This window comes from Microchirus variegatus (genome assembly GCF_963457635.1).
Source record: "Microchirus variegatus genome assembly, chromosome: 23".
NCBI lineage: Eukaryota > Metazoa > Chordata > Actinopteri > Pleuronectiformes > Soleidae > Microchirus > Microchirus variegatus.
In genome coordinates, this window is record NC_139824.1 from 19,817,492 (window position 1) to 19,840,999 (window position 23,508).

At 38.9% G+C, this 23,508-nt stretch overlaps 1 protein-coding gene across 1 annotated transcript in view; it reads left to right on the forward strand.

Annotated features, from left to right (window-relative positions):
- The window catches only part of sorcs3a (sortilin related VPS10 domain containing receptor 3a), a gene marked incomplete at its 3' end in the record, with an annotated part of 169,738 nt that extends 151,850 nt beyond the window's left edge, over window positions 1-17,888 (forward strand). Inside the window, exons 17-27 of the mRNA XM_083909604.1 lie at window positions 1,280-1,393; window positions 1,739-1,910; window positions 4,839-5,025; window positions 6,526-6,659; window positions 6,925-7,048; window positions 7,536-7,648; window positions 12,390-12,521; window positions 12,611-12,710; window positions 16,061-16,166; window positions 16,832-16,992; window positions 17,830-17,888. Of these exons, the coding sequence (XP_083765730.1) occupies window positions 1,280-1,393; window positions 1,739-1,910; window positions 4,839-5,025; window positions 6,526-6,659; window positions 6,925-7,048; window positions 7,536-7,648; window positions 12,390-12,521; window positions 12,611-12,710; window positions 16,061-16,166; window positions 16,832-16,992; window positions 17,830-17,888 (1,402 nt within the window). The remainder of the gene's footprint in view (window positions 1-1,279; window positions 1,394-1,738; window positions 1,911-4,838; window positions 5,026-6,525; window positions 6,660-6,924; window positions 7,049-7,535; window positions 7,649-12,389; window positions 12,522-12,610; window positions 12,711-16,060; window positions 16,167-16,831; window positions 16,993-17,829) is intronic.
- Window positions 17,889-23,508: the final 5,620 nt, after the last annotated feature.

Genomic DNA, 23,508 nt, shown 5'->3' on the forward strand with positions numbered 1-23,508 from the left:
TGCCTTCAGAAGCAGTGCAGCCACACATTGACTGGATCGATTCAAGTCCTGCAGACTGGATCAGTAGAAACATTTTACTGAGCAAATTCTCTGAAAAATCATTATTTTCAAAGCTTTCCATTGGCTACAGTAGCAGAGAGGAAGTTTCTCAGAGTAGACGCTGCCTTCATTGAGTCCCACAGCTTTTTAGAATCTATAGACATCAACGTTTGTTCTCAAATGTCCGTGTGCTGCCTGCTGGCGTCTCTCAGCAGCTGCTTGACTTCTGTTTTTATTACCTTCACTTTTTAAAAGCCGTCTTCTTGGTACTGATACAGTTTTCAACCTCCTGTTTAATGTCTGGCTTGTTGTTGAGAGACACTGTGATCTTCTTCTTCTTTGAGACCACGTTATTATCCACATGTTTCCAGTCTGTGCTCAGTGAAGCAGCTGATATGGATGTTTGGATTCATTTTACAGTTTTATCTGTTTTCTGATCCAGATAACAGATAAAGCAGAGGAAAGTGAAGGCAACATGAAGCTCAGCAGACACACACACACAGATATAAGATGATTGACTGTTGGATGTTTTCTGGAGATTATAAAGTATGTACTGTACTATCTCATATGTTGTATGGAACGTATCGATGCTTTTACCCAAATTAAATTGATAAAAACCGTGATCTGAATTCAATCTACCTCCTGATGCAGCCAATTCTCCAAATATATTAAATTAAATTAAACTTAATTAACTTAAACTAATATAATTTAGAAGCTATTTTGTAAAATTAAAATCTAAGATAGTTATAACTTGCATGTCTATATTTAATGCCCATTGTGTCTTCCATCAACTGTTTCCCAGCAAATGTTTCCAATGTAGATAAAGAAAGTGTACGTGTAACGTCTTATATATTTGTATTTATGTTACATTTTTTTTATTTGACCTGATCATACTCCATATAATGTGTCTGTTTTGTCTCTGACTGATGTGAATCACACTGTGACACAGGAGAATCATCATTATGGTGAAAGAAAGAAGAGGAAACTCTGCTCCAGGGTGTTTTTTCATAAACACTGTTTCAGCACTTTGTCGACAGTAGAAGTCTAATCAATACATGATAACAGTGTGTGTGTGTGTGTGTGTGTGTGTGTGTGTGTGTGTGTGTGTGTGTGTGTGTGTGTGTGTGTGTGTGTCTCAGGCCACCTGCTGTAATGACAGAGATGAGCAGAGCTGTTCCAGGACCAGTGTATGATAATATGATCACATGTTGATATTGATCATGTCTCTGTGTTGTGACAGTGACTATGGTTATGAGAGACGTGGAGACGGGAACTGTCGACCTTCATTCTGGTTCAATCCTTCTATTGTGTCGAGAAGCTGCAGCCAAGGACAAAACTACTTCAACAGCACTGGGTCAGGACTGTCACTGTTAATACTAACTGCATGTATTTGTATAGATATACAGGTTTCAGTCTTTATTTCATAATTCTTTACTCCTATGTTCTTGTCCATGTTATCAGCCACTTCTTCACAGATATAATGTGTGAAGAACAGAAACTTTATATATATTTGAATTGACTTTCCATCAGAATCCATGTTTCAGATGTGTTTTGCTCCCCGGGCGATAAACTCTATTTAAAGTTGACAAAGCTTTGCACAAACAGCCTACAGTTATCTAACAGTAATCTAACAGTAATCTAACAGTCATCTAACAGTGAACCTAACCACTCTGAAGTCCAGCTCGTTGTGTCTCCACAGTTATCGTAAGGTGGTTCTGAATAACTGCACCAAAGGAGTTAAAGACATGTACACAGCGAGGAAACAACAGTGTCCTAACAGACCTCCTAAAGGACTCACTGTCACCACCAAAGACAGGAAACTCACAGCAAACCTGGGCTCAAACATCACCTTCCTGGTTCATCTGGATGAGGTAAGAACTTCATCTCATGCATTCAGAGGATTTAGAGGAAAGATTTAATAACAGTGAAGGTGAAAAACTCCATCAAACTTTATATTTGTACAGCAGAACATTATCATTCACTGATATTTGTCCAATATTCACTGTTTTCACAGTTTGATAAAAATCTCTTCCACTTCAGACTTTGTAAGATGTTCATAACATATTTATCAGCAGAGTTTTACATTTATCTTCTTCAAATGCAAACACAATGACTTGTTCTTGTCCTGAACACCAGAACATCAGTGTTGGTGTAGTTTACCTCAGAGTCACAGACTTTGTTCATATTACATCATTGGTCTCATGTCTTATTATATTCAGATGATGTCATATCATTTACATCTGAATCACAAAGATTTAGATTCTGATTTCAACAATTAAACAGAATTAAATAGATCAACAATATGAGTTCTGAGGCAGTGACAGGAGTCAGTCAGTCTGTCTGTCTGTCTGTCTGTGAGTGTATGTGACTGAGGGATAGTGCTTCCTCACAAGGACACTTCCTCACAAGGACACTTCCTCACTTCCTCACAAGGACACAGTTCCCCAGTCAGGATGTGATCTATAGCTATGAAGTGAAGCTTTGGGGCATCAGTGATAGTGTTTTGCTGGAGCTCAAGGTAAAAGTGTCCTCACGGTGTTATCTGCACCTGATGTCATATTACTGTGTGATGAGAGGAATCAAGGGTTGTTTCTTTCATTAAGGTGTGTGTGTGTGTGTGTGTGTGGGGGGGGGGGGGGGGGGGGTGTGTGAGTGTGTGTGTGTGTGTGTGTGTGTGTGTGCAGCAGTGTTATTAAAAAGCTGCAGCATGAATCCTGCTGGTATCAGCTGCTATCAGGGAAAATTCTCAAGATGAATTCAAGTTTAATTTATATTCATGAAGGCTGCGACAGAGGGAACGCAAATGGCCTTAAATATTTCATCGGCTAAAGAGAGTGTGAGACGCACACACACACACACACACACACACACACACACACACACACACACACACACACACACACACACACACGTGATAAACAGCAGTGAGACGATGGTGTTTCTGTAGAGTTTGTTAAAGTTGTTGTTGAACACAGTCATGATGACAGTTATTAAAGTCTCTCACTCTGTTGCCTCCACATTCACACATAAGAACAGAATAGAAACCTCTTTTAATTTTGTCGTGAATTTTGTTTTTCCACCAAACAAAAGTTTGGAGATGCTTCCTGTTTTAGATTAAATGACTTACGTTATTATACATATTGAGGTAATGTCTGATAGTATGTTTGTACTTTCAAGTACAGAGGAATCAGCCACAGTATGAATAGGAATGGATCTTAATATAATAGGAATAAAGAATAATCACCATGATTTGGAGAAAGATTAAATTTTTTAATAATAAACATACACACACAGTAAATGAGGAGCCAAAGTAAGCAGTGTGTGAAAGTTTATCCTTCTTAAAAGTATGTGTCCTGTCTGAGGTTCACAGCTCCACAGTAAAACATCCTCAGCCACTGATTCCTGTTGGAGGATAAATGCTCTTCCTGTCGCCTCAGTGTTGTCATGAATCAGCGTTGGCTTCACTTAATCTGCCACAAATGAGCAAACTCAAGTGTTTGAGTTGAGCTTCAGTTCTTCCCTCACATCACAGAAAACACTGAAGAGTTTTAGTTTTCTAATGTGTTTTTAATTGTGTCCTGAAGGAATGAAAACTGAACAGGACTCATTTAGAAAAGGTGTCGTTTTACTCTTGATGTGGATTAGTTTCCTGTGAAGACGTCTCATCAAGTTTAACACACACTTTCACAATAAGACCATCTTAGTTATTAAAACCCTGTGATCATTGTTTTGTCAGTTTGAATATTAATGATCCACTGAGATGTTCGTGTTCATGTCTTTTTAGAAAAACATGTTTCTGTTGAGTCAACACAAACCTACAAATGAACTCTGTGATCAAACAAAGGCATCGAGATCCACAAAGTCCTGAATCACTTCTCTTCACTATGATAGAGCAGGTTTTCAGTGTCGTTGTGCAGAAGCAAATGTGTTGGGTTGTGTTGTGTGTCCAAACCCTCAGTCACTGTTAATAACAGTTGTGTTCACCATGAGTGATACACAAACACAAAGAGTGACATTCAGAGCAGCAGGTCAGCGTCACAGCGTCCTTCAGACCACTGAATTCCACGGTGGTCGAACACGGAGAGCGAGTGTGAGCTCACACACACACACACACACACACACACACAGAGAAACACCAGGAGAAACAGAGCACAGTCTGTGTTTGTGTGTCAGCTCATTACAGCTGTAAACAATGTCACAGCCTCTCAGCTCTTCTTCAGTCGATCACAAATATCATTCTGCAGCAAAGTCACTCAGAAGATCCACACAAGCCTCAAACACACAGAGAGAGAGAGAGAGAGAGAGAGAGAGAGAGAGAGAGAGAGAGAGAGAGAGAGAGAGAGAGAGAGAGAGAGAGAGAGAGAGAGAGAGAGAGAGAGAGAGAGAGAGAGAGAGAGGAAAGGCTTTTATTAGTGTTAGATTGTGCACATTAGCAGAACTGCCTTCATAATGCACTCTTACAAATGAACATCCCTCCAGTCTTTGATGCCTCGGGTGACTGAGAGTTTGCTGTCATTGGTCTTGGGAGGAAACTCAGGTTTGGTCATTGCGGCAACTGGAGACGCCAAAGCCTGAGCTCATGATGATGGTGTGATTCCCTGAGGAAGAACAGAGCAGGAAAAACAGAACAGGAAAAACAGAACAGGAAAAACAGAACAGGAAGAACAGAACAGGCGTCAGAAAGACAAAGATGGTGTGATGCACAGATGTGTGCACACTCTCTGTGTGACACGCATACATTAATATTAATACTGTTGTGTGTTTGTGTTGTGTAACATCCCTGTGTTGTGTTGTTTCAGGGCGACTCTTTGCGGACAAACATCCAGCTGGACTTTGGTGACGGCACAGCCGTGTCTTACTCTAACCTGAGCTGGACTGAGGAGGGAATCAAACACGTCTATAAATCTGCAGGAATCTTCCGTGTCACAGCGTTAGCAGAGAATTCACTGGGTTATGAAACAACAACACTGTTCCTGCACGTCACATGTAAGGAGTTGTTTTTCTACTGCTATCAGTGTTCAACACAAAGTACTACACATATATATATATATATATATATGTGTGAAGCAGTTATACATCACACTGCATGTAACCCTGCTTCACTGACTGTACAGAGTATACAGGATTATACAGGATTACATAATCCAAACACCTGTGATCAACTGTCTGAGAGAAAAGGTCCGTACAAACTGAGAGAGTGGGCAGACACACACACACACACACACACACACACACACACACACACACACACTCTAACAGCAGAAGTGTTTTAAAGTGCAGACGTTACAAACATATAAGTCATTATCAGTTTGTGCTCAGAGGTTTTTTTTTGTTTGTCTTGTTAGTTTTTATTATATTGATTTAATGTTAATGTTAGTTTTCTGCTGTTGTCGAGCGTTTGTTCCACTTTCAGAAAACCATTCAACAATCACAGCTTTACACATAAATGACTAACTGTCCTCATGTAACAAGGCGTTTGAATGATTTAGAGGCGATCGGACCTGAATCCACCAACACTTTATTACCCTTATTATTTTAAAAATGTGTCCCAGTGGGAAAATCTCAAAATGCCACTCTAGAGTTTTTGTATATGCTGATTTCTCATAATCTCAAAATCTCATAATCTCATAATCCCTCTCGTTATTTCAAATCATGTGTGTCAGTTTCACTCTTTTCCTGAACGTAAACACAGTTTGTTAAATGCTAAATTATTTTTTTAGCCTTGCACTCAAAGCTGCTTTTTTGAAAATATTTGCAGAAATAGAGAAACTCAGAATCAGTTTTATTTGCCAAATATTTACAAATCAGTTGTATACAGATCATTTCTCACCACAGATGTATTTGAAAAAAATTATAATTAACTTAAAGGATGAGATAAAAGTGCAAGAGATGAAGTAAAAAGTGTTATGATCATTTCAGTAATAACAAAAAAGTTGTGTTTTTCAGCTCAGTGAGAAAACTTCAAATATTATCAAAATAAAATAGAAAATCAGAGACGTTGATTTTGAGTAAAATCATTTGGACTGAAGATATAACATGAGATAAAGAGTGTTTTAAACCATTAATGAACTTCAGTTCTGATTCTATGAGCTCATCAGTCTCATGTGTTCTGTAATAAATCAATAATTCAGGAGAGAGATTAGATTAGGAGATTAGGATTCTTAAAGGTTATGTTTACACTGAAGAGCCAAAGGAAATGTGATGGTGATCATGTGACTGAGCCTTTTCCTCTCCTGGTTTATGGTTATTACACAGAAACTAACAGGTTATTCAAGGTCACAGTCGTTCACACATTCATAGACTTTATCTGAGAAATAACTGAGAAATAAAGTCACTAGTTTGTCACACTTTCACATCTCAGTACTATGAGTTTTATTCAACCATTAGATAAAAACACAGGCTTAGACGTCACATAAAAGTGTTTTTATTATTATTATTATTACTATAATAATAACCATGTCATTGCTGTTTGTTCCTGTTTGTCAGGTCCAGTGGAACATGTTCAACTTCTTGCTCCGTTTGTGGTCATAAGAAACAAAGAGGTGAACATCACAGTCATGGTCTTACCCAGTCACTCCAGGACCGTCACATACTTCTGGTGGTTAGGAAACAGTACGGAGGTAAATCATCATGAACATGTTGTTATGTTTGATCTTTATTCTAATATTCTTTATTTATAATACGAAACACATGAGTGATGTTTCAAATCCTCTTGTCCAGTTTTAACAAGAGCAAACACCTGTTGTTGTTCAGGGCTTTTATTGTGAAGGTCTGTGTGGTTGATGGACTTTAATGGATTGTCATAAAACTTTGTACAACACAGTACTATTGTGTTGAATATTAAGATCACATGACTTGATTGACATGTGTAACATGTGTTTGCAGCCAGTGATCACTCTGGACGGCAGCATCTCACACACCTTTAATATAGAGGGAATGCACACGGTCACAGTCCAAGTGTCTGCAGCTAACAGCATCCTACAGGACACCAAGAGCATTGCAGTCAAAGGTCAGTGTTGATGTCAGAGGAGCAGAAACTCACTGTGATCACAGAGAATTTGTCTTAATCACATTTGAGCTGTAAAATCCATGGTTTTACTGGTAAAAACGTGTGAGGGATTCGTCTTCATTTCAGACGTAGAGCGAGTGAAACGCAGTGATTTATTATCAGCAGCTTAAAGCTGTGATATTTCCCAATTATCTCAAAGTGCATCTGGTACATTTAGCTGAAGGGAAACGCGGGGGTGAAGCGGGAAAAGCTCCGTCTTCTCATCAACTGTTAACTACCTGAAACTTAACGCCAGCAAATTGACAGTTGGTGCAGAATAATGGCCTCGGATCTGAGAGGATTTAATCGCTGACTCTCTCTCTCCTCTTCCTCCTCCCTCTCTCTCCTCTCTCTCTCTCTCTCTCCTCTTCCTCCTCCTCCTCCCTCTCTCTCCTCTCTCCTCTCTCTTCCTCCTCCTCCTCCTCCTCCTCCTCCTTCTCCTCAACAGAATTCTTCAAATCTCTACTTTTATCTTTCTCTCCTAATCTGGATGAGTTCAACCCTGACATACATGAGTGGAGACAGGATGTGGGGAGAGTCATTAAGAAAGCTGTGCTCCAAGTGAGTGATTCTCATTTTCTCTGTCCTCCCGTCGCTCCTCTTCATCTTCCTCTTCCTCTTCCTCTTCATCTTCATCTTCATCTTCATCTTCATCTTCCTCTTCCTCTTTTTCTTCCTCTTCATCTTCCTCTTCTTCTTCTCATGCTCCCGTCTTTTTTATCTCCTACTTTCTCTCCCTGATATTTCTCAATTATTTCCTGTATTGCCTTTGAAACATGTCCAATGGTGGAGGTGTGTGTGTGTGTGTGTGTGTGTGTGTGTGTGTGTGTGTGTGTGTGTGTGTGTGTGTGTGTGGTCAGAGAACACCTATCATCACAGGTGTGAAGGAGATGAGGAGGAAGGAAGCTTCATGTGCACCCTTTCTTTCTTTCCTTCTTTCATCTTAAGTCACACACAATTATCTGAAAAATCATGGTGGAGTGCACTCGTGTGAACTGCCCACACACACACACACACACACACACACACACCATGTGACCATTCACATATCTTAAAAAGCTCTAAAGTGGCTTCACTGAGCTTTTTCTTATCATTAAGTGATAAAATCCCAGCTGAAGCAGATCTGTGTGTTTATAATGTATTTGTCTCTGGTCTTGATGATCACTCACAACTGCTGCTGTCATCCTATCATACATGTACATGTACTCTACAGTATACAGTATTTACCTTCACTGACTCATTCATACATGTACATGTACTCTACAGTATACAGTAATTACCTTCACTGACTCATTCATACATGTACATGTACTCTACAGTTTACAGTATTTACCTTCACTGACTCATTCATACATGTACATGTACTCTACAGTTTACAGTATTTACCTTCACTGACTCATTCATACATGTACATGTACTCTACAGTTTACAGTATTTACCTTCACTGACTCATTCATACATGTACATGTACTCTACAGTTTACAGTATTTACCTTCACTGACTCATTCATACATGTACATGTACTCTACAGTTTACAGTATTTACCTTCACTGACTCATTCATACATGTACATGTACTCTACAGTTTACAGTATTTACCTTCACTGACTCATTCATACATGTACATGTACTCTACAGTTTACAGTAATTACCTTCACTGACTCATTCATACACAGTTCCTCTCTATGGAACATATTTCTCACTCATTAACGCTCTGTCAGCATCAGCGTGAGGTTAAGTGTCTTTCTTAAGGATGTATAGGATCTATAGCAGAGTCTGGAATTGAACCCACAACTCTCCAGTTGAAAGACAACTCATGTCTTGCAGGAAACCATGGAGCTGATGAGATGTTTGTGTGAATATGAGAAAGAGCAGAGAGTGATGAGGGTCTGAAAGATGGACGTCTATGAAAAACACTGTCTTTAAAGCAGATCTGAGTGTTTGTCAAGACCAGAATAATCTTATATAAATATAAATACAGACCGTTTATCATTGAGCTGGAGAACATGACTTTAAAGACATGAGAAGTATAACAGAGGTCATGTTATCATAGACATCATTAACTCTGTGTCGTAACCAAAGCAACAAGTAGATAAATGTGAATAATTCAGTCTGAACGATGGAAACTCAGTAGTTTAGTTTATGACTGAAGATCCTGAATGAACCAGGATATTAAACTGATGTTTGTCTATATTAACCCTGTGTTTTATTCTCAGGTTAAAATCAGCTTCACACAGAACTTTAGGGGATTTAAAGGTTATCCTCTCACTTTATCTCTTCATATGCTGCAATGTGTTGAAATGATAGAAACATGAGTGTTCACACCTTTATCTTTCAACCACAGAACATTTACTCTGTTTTTCTTCCTCCTTTGAACAGATGTTTACTGCAGTTTTTATATTTTATAGACTTTAATTAGAGAAGAAGAAGTTAAAGTGATGGAGGAGATTGGGATTAAGACACTGGGGTGTTTTAGGTATTACTGTTGTTGTGAGGACCTTAGATCTGTTTACACAGTAAACTCAGTATGGACAACAACAACAATACAGTCTCCTTAATGTTAATTATTACTGTTATTATAAGGTGAAGATGTGGTTAGGATCAGGTTAGGGTTAAGATTAACTTAAGGTTTATTGTGAACACATTAATGTGTTTGAACAGAGTGAGAAACAGTGAGAAACTGCAGCAGATAAATGGACGTCAGATTATATTCATGTTTACCAACGTTGAACCTTTCTGTGATTCAGTCTAAAGATGCAAACAGAAGCATCATGTACTGTACTATATGTACTATATGTACTATATGTACTATACCTACACGCCTTATGGGTTAATGATTGTATTTATAATACAGAGTATTTTTATTTTAATATGTAAATGTCAAATTAAAAATGCAGAACACTGATGGGGACAAATAAGTTTATTTCTAAGTGATTTCAGAGACATTTGTGTTTGTCTGTGCACAGTAAAGAGTCTAAATATGACACTGAACCACAGTTAGAAAAGAGAAGAGTAAACACTGTCACGACTGTTTCCTGTTTCTTCTTCCTCAGTCACTGCAGCATCAGCATGAAAAACACTGAATCATCAGAGTTTTACTGTATATTCTACAAGTTTTAATGTGAACACTCAGCTCTTAGTATTATTTCCAATTGTCCTCTCAATTATTAACAAAAGTCACTGAGATAAAGATAATTATTGGTATTTTTTAAGGAAAAACAGTTAAATGAGTTAATTATGTGACAAACACTAAAGGTTTAATCCACAGTTAAAGTCTGAAGCCTTGAGATAAAATATGAAAATAGAATATGTGGTGGAAACGATGCCTGTTCTATTGTACGGATTTCCATTGTGTGTTTCTGTTGTGTTACTTTGTGTTACCATTGTTAGACTGCACATGTGTTTATTGTCCACATGGAGACAGGAAGTCAGGGTTGAGAAGCTGCTGCTGAGATAGAGTTCACTCTTTACTGCAGTAAACAAACAAGAGATTCTTCTAATTAAAGTTCAGGTCCATTTCACTCAGGTGCTGTGTGTTAGCCTGGTGTTAGCCTCGTGTTAGCCTCGCGTTAGCCTCGTGTTAGCCTCGTGTTAGCCTCGTGTTAGCCTCGTGTTAGCCTTGTGTTAGCCTCGTAGCTGAATCTCTCAAATCACCACTTTACACCTGTCACCTGTTCACTGCTTTCAGAGCCTCTGATTGTTCTGTACAATCAGGAAAATGGAGGTTATTTCATTTCATTCATCTCGTCTGTCCTCAACCATCGCTCTCTCTCTCTGTCTCTCTCTCTCTCTCTCTCTCTCGCTCTCTCTCTCTCTCGCTCTCTCTCTCTCTCTCTCTCTCTCAGGTTTTCAGCTCACACTCGTTCACTCTCTGTGTTCCTGTGTGTTTCTTTAAAGATCTTTATCCACAATGAACGTCAGTTCATCCTGATAATTCCCTCAGATCCCGTGAACATAAGAACAGTCACTGGTTCTGACTCTGGTTCAACTGAAACAAACAAACCTTTCTGTGTTTGGTTTTAACAGCAAACTCAGCTTTAATGTAAAATCCATCTGAGTTTACAGTAAAACGAGCAGCATCACCTGATTATGCAGATAAAGTATTAGCTGAAGATTGTGTTCTCTCTTCATCTTCATCACATGTTTTTTTATTGAGCAGTAAATGAGCAGCATTGAGGAGGAGGAGGAGGAAGAGGAGGAGGAAGAGGAGGAGGTTTAAACTAATGACTGACTCTGATGTGAACAAACGGTCTGAGTGAATTGATTTTCTTAACCCAGGGCGATCACCTCTCTCTGCTGTAGCTGCTCCTCTCACATTGTTCACTTCAAGCCAAAAAGAAAAGTCTAGTTTTGTTTGTTTGTTTGTTTGAACTGAGCAGATATTTGAAGGTTTTCTGGATTCTGTCATAGATTAAATAGTTTAGAATAAATCCATGATTCACACTCTATTCAAATGTGATCATTGTCCAGGTTATTAAAGGTGACTTGCTTCTTAAATGTCCAATACTAACATTTTTCTAATCCTTTGTTTGGATTCACCCTCCTGACACAATAATATTATATATACTATTAAATCTATGTATATATATATATTACAAAGAAGGCAGCAGTAAAGCAGCACCTGCTGTGTTTGTTGGTGTCTGGTCTGAAAAAGTTGTCCAATGTTGAGACGAATTTGAGAATAAAGTGTTTTCCTCTGTCTCTAAAGAGGAAGATCAGCTCTGAACTAAAGCTTCATCCTCTGGTTATAGTTTAGTACTTTAGTATCTGTGGATGAAAGTAAAGTAATGGACATCAATGCTATCATGAAGCTAACTCTCCTCTGCCTGTTTGTTCTGCCTGTGTTTCTGCACAGTTATAATATTGATATAATATTGTGTTAGCTTCTGTTTTCTAACACAGTGACACACACACACACACACACACACACACACACACACAGACAGCAGTTCTGTAAATATTAGAAAGTGTCTTTGAGTCGAGGATCATTCAGATGAAAACATTGGCATTGAGCTTCTTTTTATGGTTAAATAAAACCATAAACTACAGGGTCGTCATGTTTTCATCATGTTTTCATCATGTTTTCATCATGTTTTCATCAGTCCTTCATCCTCCAAACAAAACTCTCTTCTTTTTCCTCATGGAGTTTTGAATCATCCTCTTGCTCTCAGTGAGTTTGTCAACATCATAAAGATGAAGCGTCTGCACAGAGTTTCAACATCACTGTGATAAATGAATGCTTTGACCTGTGTTTTTACTCTGGTCTGAAGCTAAATGCTATGTTTTCCCTGGACTTGCTGCAGGTGTGTGACTTCCCTCAGGAGCAGCTGCTGGTGGCCGTGTTCCCCGGAGTTCCCACAGCTGCTGAGCTCTTCCTGTTACCTCACAAGAACCAATCAGAGGGCAAGAAGAAGAGCGAGGAGGAGCTGGAGCAGGTGTGTGAGAGAGACGCGATGGTTTCAACGATGTGTAACATGATGTTTGTTGAAGGATGACGATGACGATAACTGTGTCTGTTGAACAGGCGTCTGATGTGATTGTTAACGCTCTGAACCAAAACCTGGTGGAGTTTGAGCTGAAGCCTGGAGTCAGAGTGATCGTGTACAACACACAGTTAACACTGGGTAAGTTTATCATTCATTATCATGAAGGTTAATCCATGAAACAACAGTGTTGTGACAACAGCAGCTTCTCTTTGGTTCATGGATTAACTTTCCCGTCAGTCTCACATCATCCGAGGCAAAGTAACACCAGTGAGAGTGAGAGGAGTTTGATCTGAATTCCTTTGTGTTCACCATCAAACGCTGAACATCTGCTGCGTCTCTTTAACGGCCGCTCGAGCACAAAATGAGTGTAATTATGTTGATGATTTAGTCCTTGAGAAAAAGAAGACTGTAGATTTCTGAGGGCAGAGGTAGAACTGGAGAATGGAGGTGATGGTGTGTGTGTGTGTGTGTGTGTGTGTGTGTGTGTGTGTGTGTGTGTGTGTGTGTGTGTGTGTGTGTGTGTGTGTGTGTGTGTGTGTGTGTGTGTGTGTGTGTGTGTGTGTGTGTGTGTGTGTGTGTGTGTGTGTGTGTGTGTGTGTGTGTGTGTGTGTGTGTGTGTGTGGGATGATCTCACATCTTCTCCTGCCAAATAACAAATTACTGTTATAAACATCAAATCAATACTGGATTCAAGAGGCTGCATCGATTGTAAATAATGTGGCTACAGAACTGTTCACTGTGTCCTCACTGAGCTGATGTTAGTACATGTACAGTGAGGACACACTAAACAAAGGCTCATAATAACAGATATATACATGTGTGAAGGACACGTCTGCTGTGTTTAGATAAAAAAAGACAGGTTTTCTGTCTGTAAATTGTATTTTGTGTTTGTTCAGCTCTGTGTGTGTGTGTGTTCTTGTACTTGCGGCATACTGAGGACCAGTGAGGTTTTTTAACCAACAAAGTGAGGACATTTTGGCCGGTCCTCACTTTGTTTTCATTGAAATCACTTCCACATTTGGACGACATAGTATAGTATGACGTTTTTGTCAAACTTTGGTCCAATTTTTTTTGTCAAATTTTTTTGTCAAATTTTTTTGTCAAATTTTTTTGTCAAATTTTTTTGTCAAATTTTTTTGTCAAATTTTTTTGTCAAATTTTGGACCAAATTTTGGACCAAATTTTTTTTGTCAAATTTTGGACCAAATTTTTTTTGTCAAATTTTGGACCAAATTTTTTTTGTCAAATTTTGGACGACCAAAAATGTTTGGTCAAATTTATTTATTTTTTTTGGACGACATAGTATAGTATGACGTTTTTGTCAAACTTTGGTCCAATTTTTTTTGTCAAATTTTTGACCAAATTTTGAGAGAGAGAAATTTGGTCAAAAATGTTATCAAATTTTTTTGTCAAATTTTTTTGTCAAATTTTTTTGTCAAATTTTTTTGTCAAATTTTTGACCAAATTTTTTTGTCAAATTTTGGACCAAATTTTTTTGTCAAATTTTGGACCAAATTTTTTTTGTCAAAGTTTGGACCAATTTTTTTTTGTCAAACTTTGGACCAAATTTTTTTTGTCAAATTTTGGACCAAATTTTTTTTGTCAAATTTTGGACGACCAAAATGTTTGGTCAAATTTATTTTATTTTTTTTGGACGACATAGTATAGTATGACGTTTTTGTCAAACTTTGGTGCAATTTTTTTTGTCAAATTTTGGACCAAATTTTTTTTGTCAAAGTTTGGACCAAATTTTTTTGTCAAATTTTGGACCAAATTTTTTTGTCAAATTTTGGACCAAATTTTTTTTGTCAAACTTTGGACCAAATTTTTTTTGTCAAATTTTGGACCAAATTTTTTTTGTCAAATTTTGGACGACCAAAAATGTTTGGTCAAATTTATTTATTTTTTTTTGGACGACATAGTATAGTATGACGTTTTTGTCAAACTTTGGTGCAATTTTTTTTGTCAAATTTTGGACCAAATTTTTTTGTCAAATTTTGGACCAAATTTTTTTTGTCAAAGTTTGGACCAAATTTTTTTTGTCAAATTTTGGACCAAATTTTTTTTGTCAAATTTTGGACCAAATTTTTTTTGTCAAATTTTGGACGACCAAAAATGTTTGGTCAAATTTTTATTTATTTTTTTGGACGACATAGTATAGTATGACGTTTTTGTCAAATTTTGGACCAAATATAAAAAAAAATCGAAAAAGTTTTCCAGCCCTTTTTGCTCTGGGGCTCCACCTGCAGACATTTTATGGTACTGCAACCAGTAGATCTATATAGATGTCATTCATGAAGTAGATATTTGTTATTGTGTTGATTTATAAAGTGGAAATGCTGGTCCTCACTTTGTCAGCAACCCAGTCCTCAGTATGCAGCAAGTACAAGAATAAGTGTGCGTGTGTGTGTGACTGAAAGCATGTGCATGTATTGACTGAAAAAGAACCTTCAGAACCTTCAGGTCTGAGCTCATGTGTTCATACGTCATGAAACCACACATGAAATGATTCCTGTGATGTCGGCCATGTGCTGCTGCTGCTGCTGCTGATGCTGATGCTGATGCTGCTGCTGCTGATGCTGCTGCTGCTGCTGCTGCTGCTGCTGCTGCTGCTGTTGTTATATTTCATCTCTCTCAAAAATAAAAGCCTCACTCTCTCATAACTCTGTGCTCAGACTCATGGAAACAGTATAAAGTGTTTGAGAGGGTTTTTTCTGCAGTAAAACACATAATTACCATCTTAACGATAAGGAGACAGATTATAAATGTGAGCAATTAACAGGAACTTTAACATAATCACACTTTAAAGTGCTTTAAAGCCACGTAAGTGCATTCTGGATGGAATCTAACAAACACCGTCACAACATGTGCTGTTGTTGTTGTTGTTGTTGTTGTTTTACCAAATCGTCTGTGGACGTTTGCTGCTCAGTTATGATATAAAACCTTTCTCCAGGACAGATAAAAATGGGGAATAAGTATAAAAGTGATGTTAATATAATATAATATCCATCTTTACTGAATTAATGCGACAGACCAAAGATGATGGAGGTGTTTCTTTCCTCCGTTTGTCCATAATTAATCATAATTATTTGTGTAAAGTTTTATAGCGTTGTGTTACCTTGACTCCTGAACATGAGAAGAGCAGCTGGAACTCAAAGAGTCAAAGGACTTTGTTAGTTTTGTGCTTTAATAATTATCTCAATGATTTTATAACCACGTCACACTATTTTGAAACTGATTCCAGGCTTTTTGGGATTGAAACCTCAGCATCAGACATGATGAACAGAGTTAAACCATTTCATTGTTTTGTTGCAGCGTTAGAGCCAATGGTTCCACGGTGAGATTGGATGTTGGAGAGTAGATATTATTGGTTATTACTGAAGGAGGTCTGCGCTCTCTGTGGCCTTTTTTTAGTATCATATTTAATTAGTCCACGTTTGTGTCTTTTTACCATGTTTCTTCCATTCTCCCCCCCCCCCCCCCCCCAGCTCCTCTGGTGGATTCAAACCCTCGACACAGCAGCTCAGCGATGCTCATGCTGCTGTCGGTCGTCTTCCTGGGCCTCGCCGTGTTCCTCGTCTACAAATTCAAGAGGTACAAGTCTCTGAAATGACTTCCATCACATTATCTATTACCATGTCGTCCATTATTGATGACACCAGATGAGCTCAGTCTGGACCAATCAATTACAGTGTGATGTGAAGCTTGTAGATGTATTTCAGTGCAGTGATAAAACTCAGAGAAAAGGACCATTAAATGGTTTAATATGAGTTTGCCGTTCTCTGTTTCTTATTTGCTGAATAAATTATTCATGGAGAAAATGATTCTCTTGAAAAGTGTGAGGGAAATGGGAAAAAGCTGTCATTAATTATGGATATGAAATTTTAGCCCATTAGTCTAAAGACAATGCATTTTTCAAGAGGTCTCACAGTTGACAAAACAGAGCAATTAATAACCAAAATGAATAGTAATTGGAAATAAATTGGTACGAGTCTAAATAAAGATGTACATTAGGTGTTGCTGAGAAAAAGTCTGTGTTATTTGAGCATAAATGATTCACTGAGGTGTAAATACTGTGTCGACACACAGTTAGAGACACAACCTCTGTTTGTTTGAGCTTCAAAGGTTTGACTGTGTTTTTAACTCAAATCCATCGATGAAAAGTTGCTTCTTTTACTGTCGTGAACAGAACGACTTCAGAAGATCTGATGAACGTTTGTCTTAAGAAAGAATGAACACTTGTTTTTACTCGTGTGTAGAAAAATCCCCTGGATCAACATTTACGCTGAAGTGAACCAGGAGAAGGAGCAGGAGATGATCGGCTCTGTGGGTCAGAGTGAAACCACGGCCAAGATCACTCTGAGTGAGTTCTCTACGGCCAAAGAGCTCATGGAGAAGGAGCTGGACAACAGGGTCAAACGTGAGTGGAGAGGTTTTTCATCATATCATCATATATCATATCATCATATCGTCATATATCATATATCATATATCATATCAGGCAACATGTTGATCTTCTTCTGTTCACACCAAACACAAAGTTTTCTTTCATTTAAACAGACATTTACTAACTGCTTTTATTTTAATCTAATTATTCAGAGACGATGAAGCAGAGGAGTCTCCTGGAAGAGGTTTAATAGAGATAAGAATTTAGAAGAACAATGAATAATTAATGTTAAAGAAGAACAGACAAACACAGGATGAGGAATATTTGTGTTGTGTTTGAGAAACAGACTGAAAACACAACACAAAGACGCTCTTACTTACAAAAGCTAATAAAGAGCTAATAAAAGACAACCTTCTCTCACTGGAAACCACAGATTCTGCTCTTTACTGCACCAACAAGCAAAGAACAACAATACAAAAAAAAAATATATATATATATATATTGATTGTCATTATTATAAGAAATAAGAAAATACATTTATTATACTGCTGTTCACATCTCATTAGACTTTTTTATTCACTTCACTTTCTTTATTGCCACTTATGTTTTTTCTTGTATGTAACATGCAGTACTTCTAGTACTGCATGTTACTAGTACTTTATCTCAGCGAGTCAACGTTTCTCTACATCCCAAGCATTTCATTGCATTGTTGCCCCTGTGTTGAAAGTGCATATGACAAAATAAACTCATCTTGAAATCTTGTTATCATAAGTAAATAAAATAAATTAATAAAAAATGCAAATAAATGATGTTTGTGTCACTCTGTGATCACATGTAAAAACTAACCTTCTATTGTTTGTCTCTGTTCAGGAGGTGTGGTCAGTGTCTGTGAGAGTACGAGGGAGATTCCAAACTGTACCAGTGTGTAGAAGTGTGTAAAAGTGTGTAAAAAGACACAGAACCAGAGTCTGCATTTATGTACAAACAACATGTCACCGTGTCGGGGGGAGGGGAGGGGAGGGGGGGGGGGGGTGATCTGTGATCTGGGGGTGATCTGTGATCTGGGGGTGATCTGTGATCTGGGGTGTTTGGGGTTATTTCAGGGGTTCCTCTTGTTTTTCTGTTTTGTAATTGAACACAGCTGATGTGAATAGTTTTCTAAGGGACCTGATTTATACAGACGTTGTGCAGCGTCCATGCAGCCACTGTCAGTTCACTCTTTACTGAGATTATTGTGAGGATGTTGAAGATTCGCAGAGTGACCCACGACGACCAAGAGTTCTGTACATTTTCCAAAGGAGTTTGAACGTCATTTCTGCCTCTAAATGGACTTTAACGTCTGAGTCTTCAGTCAAACAGGGAATATTATTAATGAACTGTGTTCTGTTTAATGTATATATTATTATTATTATTATTATTATTATTATGATGACGTAGTCTGAATACCACGGCGATGACGGCAGATTCCTCAGTGTCTGTTTTTCCTTGTTTTGCTGAGATCCTCGACTCGTGCATGTTCTTCTCGAGGTGTAGATAGAAACAAGTGTTGTGTAAATAGTTCTTTTCTAAACACTCATCAGAAGAGTCCGCTCCACTTTGGCCTTTATTCTGTTTCTGCTTTTCTTTGCTTCTTTACTGTGGGGAGGGCGCGACGTGTACAGTAGAGGGCGCTCATCATCACAAGTGGACGGGCACAGTGCAGATCTAAGGAAATAAAAAGGATATGTTTATATTTTCATTATATCATAGATTCTAGATTCAAACAAAGGTCGTCATCTCGTCTAAACTTTACACTAAAGGGAAAGTTCAGCTTTTCTCAGTCATTCCATTTACTCAGAATCCACAAGTGGGAGCGACGTCAGATCCTCGTTCTCCACAAATTATTCTGGGCCAAGCCATCGTTAGCAACACCAGTTTAAAGTGAAACTAGTGTACGTGCACCAAGGTCACTGACTCTAACCCTGCAGCTGTGTTTGTACAGAAGCTTTCGTCTTTGAGATGGAAGTTAAAACTGTTAAAGGACAAAGTGCAGAGTTCAGACTCATTTAAGCTCCGTGACAAAAGATCATGATCTTCAGTCCTGAAGATCATGATCATAGAAAACATCCTTCACACACTTTATATTTACAGCTTCATCTGTGACCTTGTATCAGATTAATTAGCAAATTAATGAAATTAAATTGTCATTTTTTCCATAAAACATTTTCACATAAATCTTAAACTAAAAGGTCGGGAAAAATTCTGCAATTTTGTGGCGAGTAATGAAAGAGAATGTGAGTGTGTGAGTGTGTGAGTGACTTTTTATTTGTTTTACAGTATATAAAATATAAATAAACAGGATAGACTTAAATATCATTTAAGAATTTAAATATATTCTGAAATATTTTCTTTTTTTTTAAATTAAACAATAAACAGAAAGTCATTGGTTTAAATAATGAATTCAATAAATAATTGACTTGATTTAAAAGAGCTGAATGTTAATTCACAGGGGAAATTAGTGTTTAATTTGACCTTATGTTCAGCGACAGACGTTTGTTAATTATCTGACACTAACGACATAAATCTGTAGAGAGAAGATTTTGGATTGGATTTATCTGACGTGTGAATTTATCATTTATTTATTAGACAACGTGACAGATCGAAAATGTTTAAATATCTAAAGTCTAATGTCATGATTCAGATGAGATTAAGGTCCATTGCACAGATTTAGGCTCAAACATCATCCACAGACAAGTTCTTGTAGCAGAAGAAGTCTTTGCTTGTCCTTTATTTAAGGAAATATATTAGAGAAAATTCCTCATTATTATTTAAATTATAACTAAACCCTTCTTCTGAGGTTAACTCAGTTTTCAAACATGCCAAGAAGTGGGCTGAGAGCTGAGTGAGGGAGGGTGAGGAGCAGTGCAGGGGGCGTGGCCTGGTAGTGATGAAAGAGTGAAGCACAACAGTTAGAGTGCAGTAGCTGGTGTTTGACCAGAGAGGGCAGTAGATGCACAGATCATTTCAATATTTTAAACTTTAAACTGTGAAGATTTGATCAACAATAACACAACGACCACATTATGTAGACGTTTAATTACACTTCGACCCATTATTTATTTATTTGGATTGAGTCAGATTGTGCAGGTTTCCTGGGTTCAGACTCAGTCTCAGACTCAGACTCAGACTCAGACTCTCAGTATATGAAGACTTGTGTATTATTGTAGTTTGTGAGTTGTCACAGACGTTGCAGTGATTTTCCCTCTCTTCTCTCAAACGTCTCTTCACAAACACGACCCAAAACAAAAGTGTTGTTGTCTCCAAACAACAAACAGAGCAGTTTATGTAAACATGTCAGAGCTCAGAGACTGAGACTGAGATGGGATTATTTCATTCAGCCACTCTCCCTAATGCCATTAGACCACTTCCACAACACAATCCACTCATTTGCATTTAATTTGCAATGAGAATGCGAGTGCTTTCCCAGCATGCACCTGTGTTCTGCAGTCCTGTCAGGTGGTGGTCGACTCACGTCAGAGCTGGACTTCACTTAAAGGTTCTTTTGAAATTAAAGTGAACAGTGATAGAAGGAGGAGGAGGAGGGGGGGGGGGTCATGTGACACACACACACACACACACACACATCATACCTGCTCTCATGTGACAGACCTCAGACGTGTCACTTTATCAGCAGGAAAATAAAGATTGTGATCGTTTCCTCTTTGATCTGAACTACGTCACAAAGAAAAAGAAATAAAGAGAGAGAAAGCAAAAGCATTGTAATGTGTTTCTACAGCATGATCTGTAACGTTTGCTTTCATTTACATATTTCTACAGTAAAGAAACTGTCATTTTGAAATTGTTTCAAATAAATGTATTTTTGTACATCAACGCATTTGTTGTCCTGGTGGTGAAATTATATGTGAAGTGAAGGATGAAAGGATGATGATGATGAAGATGATGAAGATGATGATTGCTGCAAATGATGCTGTTTGTCTGATGACGAAGGAGGAAGAGAAACATTCACAGCAGCTTCAGCTTCTTCTTCAGGGCTCAACACAGCAGACACTGATGCTCCTGAAGTTCTTCTTCTTCTTCTTCTTCTTCTTCTTCTTCTTCACGTGGTGTGTGGTTGTGAGAGGGGAAGAGAGAGCGAGTTGAAAACTCTTTAATATTAACCCTATATATATACATATTTCTTATTTTCTAACTGTTTATTTATTGTATGGTCACTGTTATATAAAGTGATTTTTGAGTTGGAGTTTTAGAGTTGCTTTAGTGCGCTTTTTTTGTGTTTTGCGTTTTCCTCCGTGGTTTCACGGCGGAGATGGCGTCCACTGAGACGCTGTCTCTGTCTCTGAGACACGGAGCGCGCATCGTTTCTCCGTCCAGTGTGACGGTGGAACAGGTGCTGTTGGCGGTGGGAGATGAAGTTGGACACGGGAAGATCAGCTACGCTTCCCGCATGAATAAAGCGGTGGTCGTGTTTCTTAAGGACGAAACATCAGTAGCTAAACTGGTGGAGAGCGGCCTCGTGTTGAATGAGGAGTATGTACAGGTGTCTCCTCTGGCTGTTCCTTCTACAAGGATCACAGTGTCTGGAGTTCCTCCGTTTGTGACCAACGAGGCGCTGGAGAAGGAACTAAGGCGGTTCGGTAAGTTCGCCAGTGGGTTCAGATCTGTGGGTTTGGGTTGTAAAGATCAGAAACTTAAACATGTTCAGTCTTTTAGAAGACAGGTGCTCATGTTTTTAGATTCATCTACGCAAACACTGGATGTTTCTTTCCGTGTGAAACATGAAAATGGTTTTTATATGGTTTACGCGAGCTCGGGAAACATGAAGTGTTTTGAATGTGGTGACGTGGGTCATAAGCGGATCGCCTGTCCGCACAGGCAGCAAGCGGCCGGTGCCGCGGCGGCGGCTGATGCCGCGACTGTTCGTTCTGCGGGTGTCGCGCCTGCGGAGGCTGAGTCGAGTGTGGTTGTCGCTGAGGCGGTGTCCGCGGTGCCTGTGGGTGTCGCTGAGGCGGTGTCCGCGGTGCCTGCGGTTGTCGCTGAGGCGGTGTCCGCGGTGCCTGTGGTTGTCGCTGAGGCGGTGTCCGCGGTGCCTGTGGTTGTCGCTGAGGCGGTGTCCGCGGTGCCTGTGGGTGTCGCTGAGGTGGTGCCTGAGGTGGTGAAAGTGGGCGCCATGGCTGGGGTCCGCAGTGTTGGAGAGGATGTCACAGAGGTGACTGAGGGTTGTGTGAAAGCAGGACAGCAGGTGGCGCCGGCTGCTGACAGTCATGTGACTGAGCCGGTCAAAGAGGAACTAAACAGTATTTTAGAAATGGAATGTGAAGCTGACTCTGACTGTAGCTCTGTGACTGACAGTTTAACTGACTGTGCTGATTTGTATTCTCTAAATGAGATCAATCAGTTTTTAGATGACACTTTTGGAAAGTCTGTTAATGTGCTGGACTTTTTTCCTGACGGAAGAAAATTCATTGAAACAGTAAACACATTACAGAGAATTGTTGGTTTCGAGCTACTGGATGAAAAGAAACGTTATAGGTTAAAAAGATGCATAACAGCTGTCAGAAAAGAGTTAGGCATCACTGCAAGGAAAAGAACAAAGAAAATGAAGGTCTAAGAAAACAGAACTATGAACATACAACACTGGGTGTTTCCTTCTTATCTGGTCTTTTCTGTTGTTTTTTTACTGTCCGTGCTCTCTCTCTCTTTTATGCAGGTTTTAAAAGTGGCCTCTTTAAATATTAATGGGGGCAGAAACACACAGAAGAGAGTTTTAATATCTGAGTTAGTAAACCAGAAAAGACTTGATATAGTCTTTTTACAGGAAACACACAGTGATAGTGTGAATGAGACAGACTGGAAGTTATGGTGGGGGGGGCAGATAGCAATCAGTCACGGCTCCAACACAAGTGCAGGAGTCGCTGTTTTATTCTCTCCATCAGTTAATGCTAATGTTTTAAGTGTCACAGAGGTTTTAAAGGGGAGGATCCTCTCAGTTAAGGCCGATGTTCAAGGCTTTTGTTTTATTTTTATTAATGTATATGCTCCTAATCAAGGCCCAGAGCGCTCAATTGTTTTTAATATTTTAAAAAAACACCTAAGTCTGTGTGGACAGGGACAGTGTGTTGTCATGGGGGGGGATTGGAACTGCTGCACTGATCCTGTAGACAGGACTGGTCAGGAGCTTCACCCTCACTCAGCTGCAGCTTTAAAACAGCTGTTAGCAGAGGCCGACCTGGTGGACACATGGAGGATAAAGCAACAGCCATCGGTCAGGCAATATACCTGGGTCAGGGTTATTGGAGGTGTGGTCAGTGCAGCCAGGATAGATAGGCTTTACCTATCAGCTGATTTTATTAACAGAGCTGCCACGTGCTACACGCTCCCTGTAGGTTTTAGCGATCACCATGCTGTCTGCAGGGAGTTTGTTTTAACCCGAAATGATAACATCAAATCTTTTTGGCATTTTAATGTTAAACTTTTATCTGACTGTGTTTTTAGTACAAATTTTAAATTGTTCTGGGCAAACTGGAGGTCAAGGAAAGAGTCTTTCCCCTC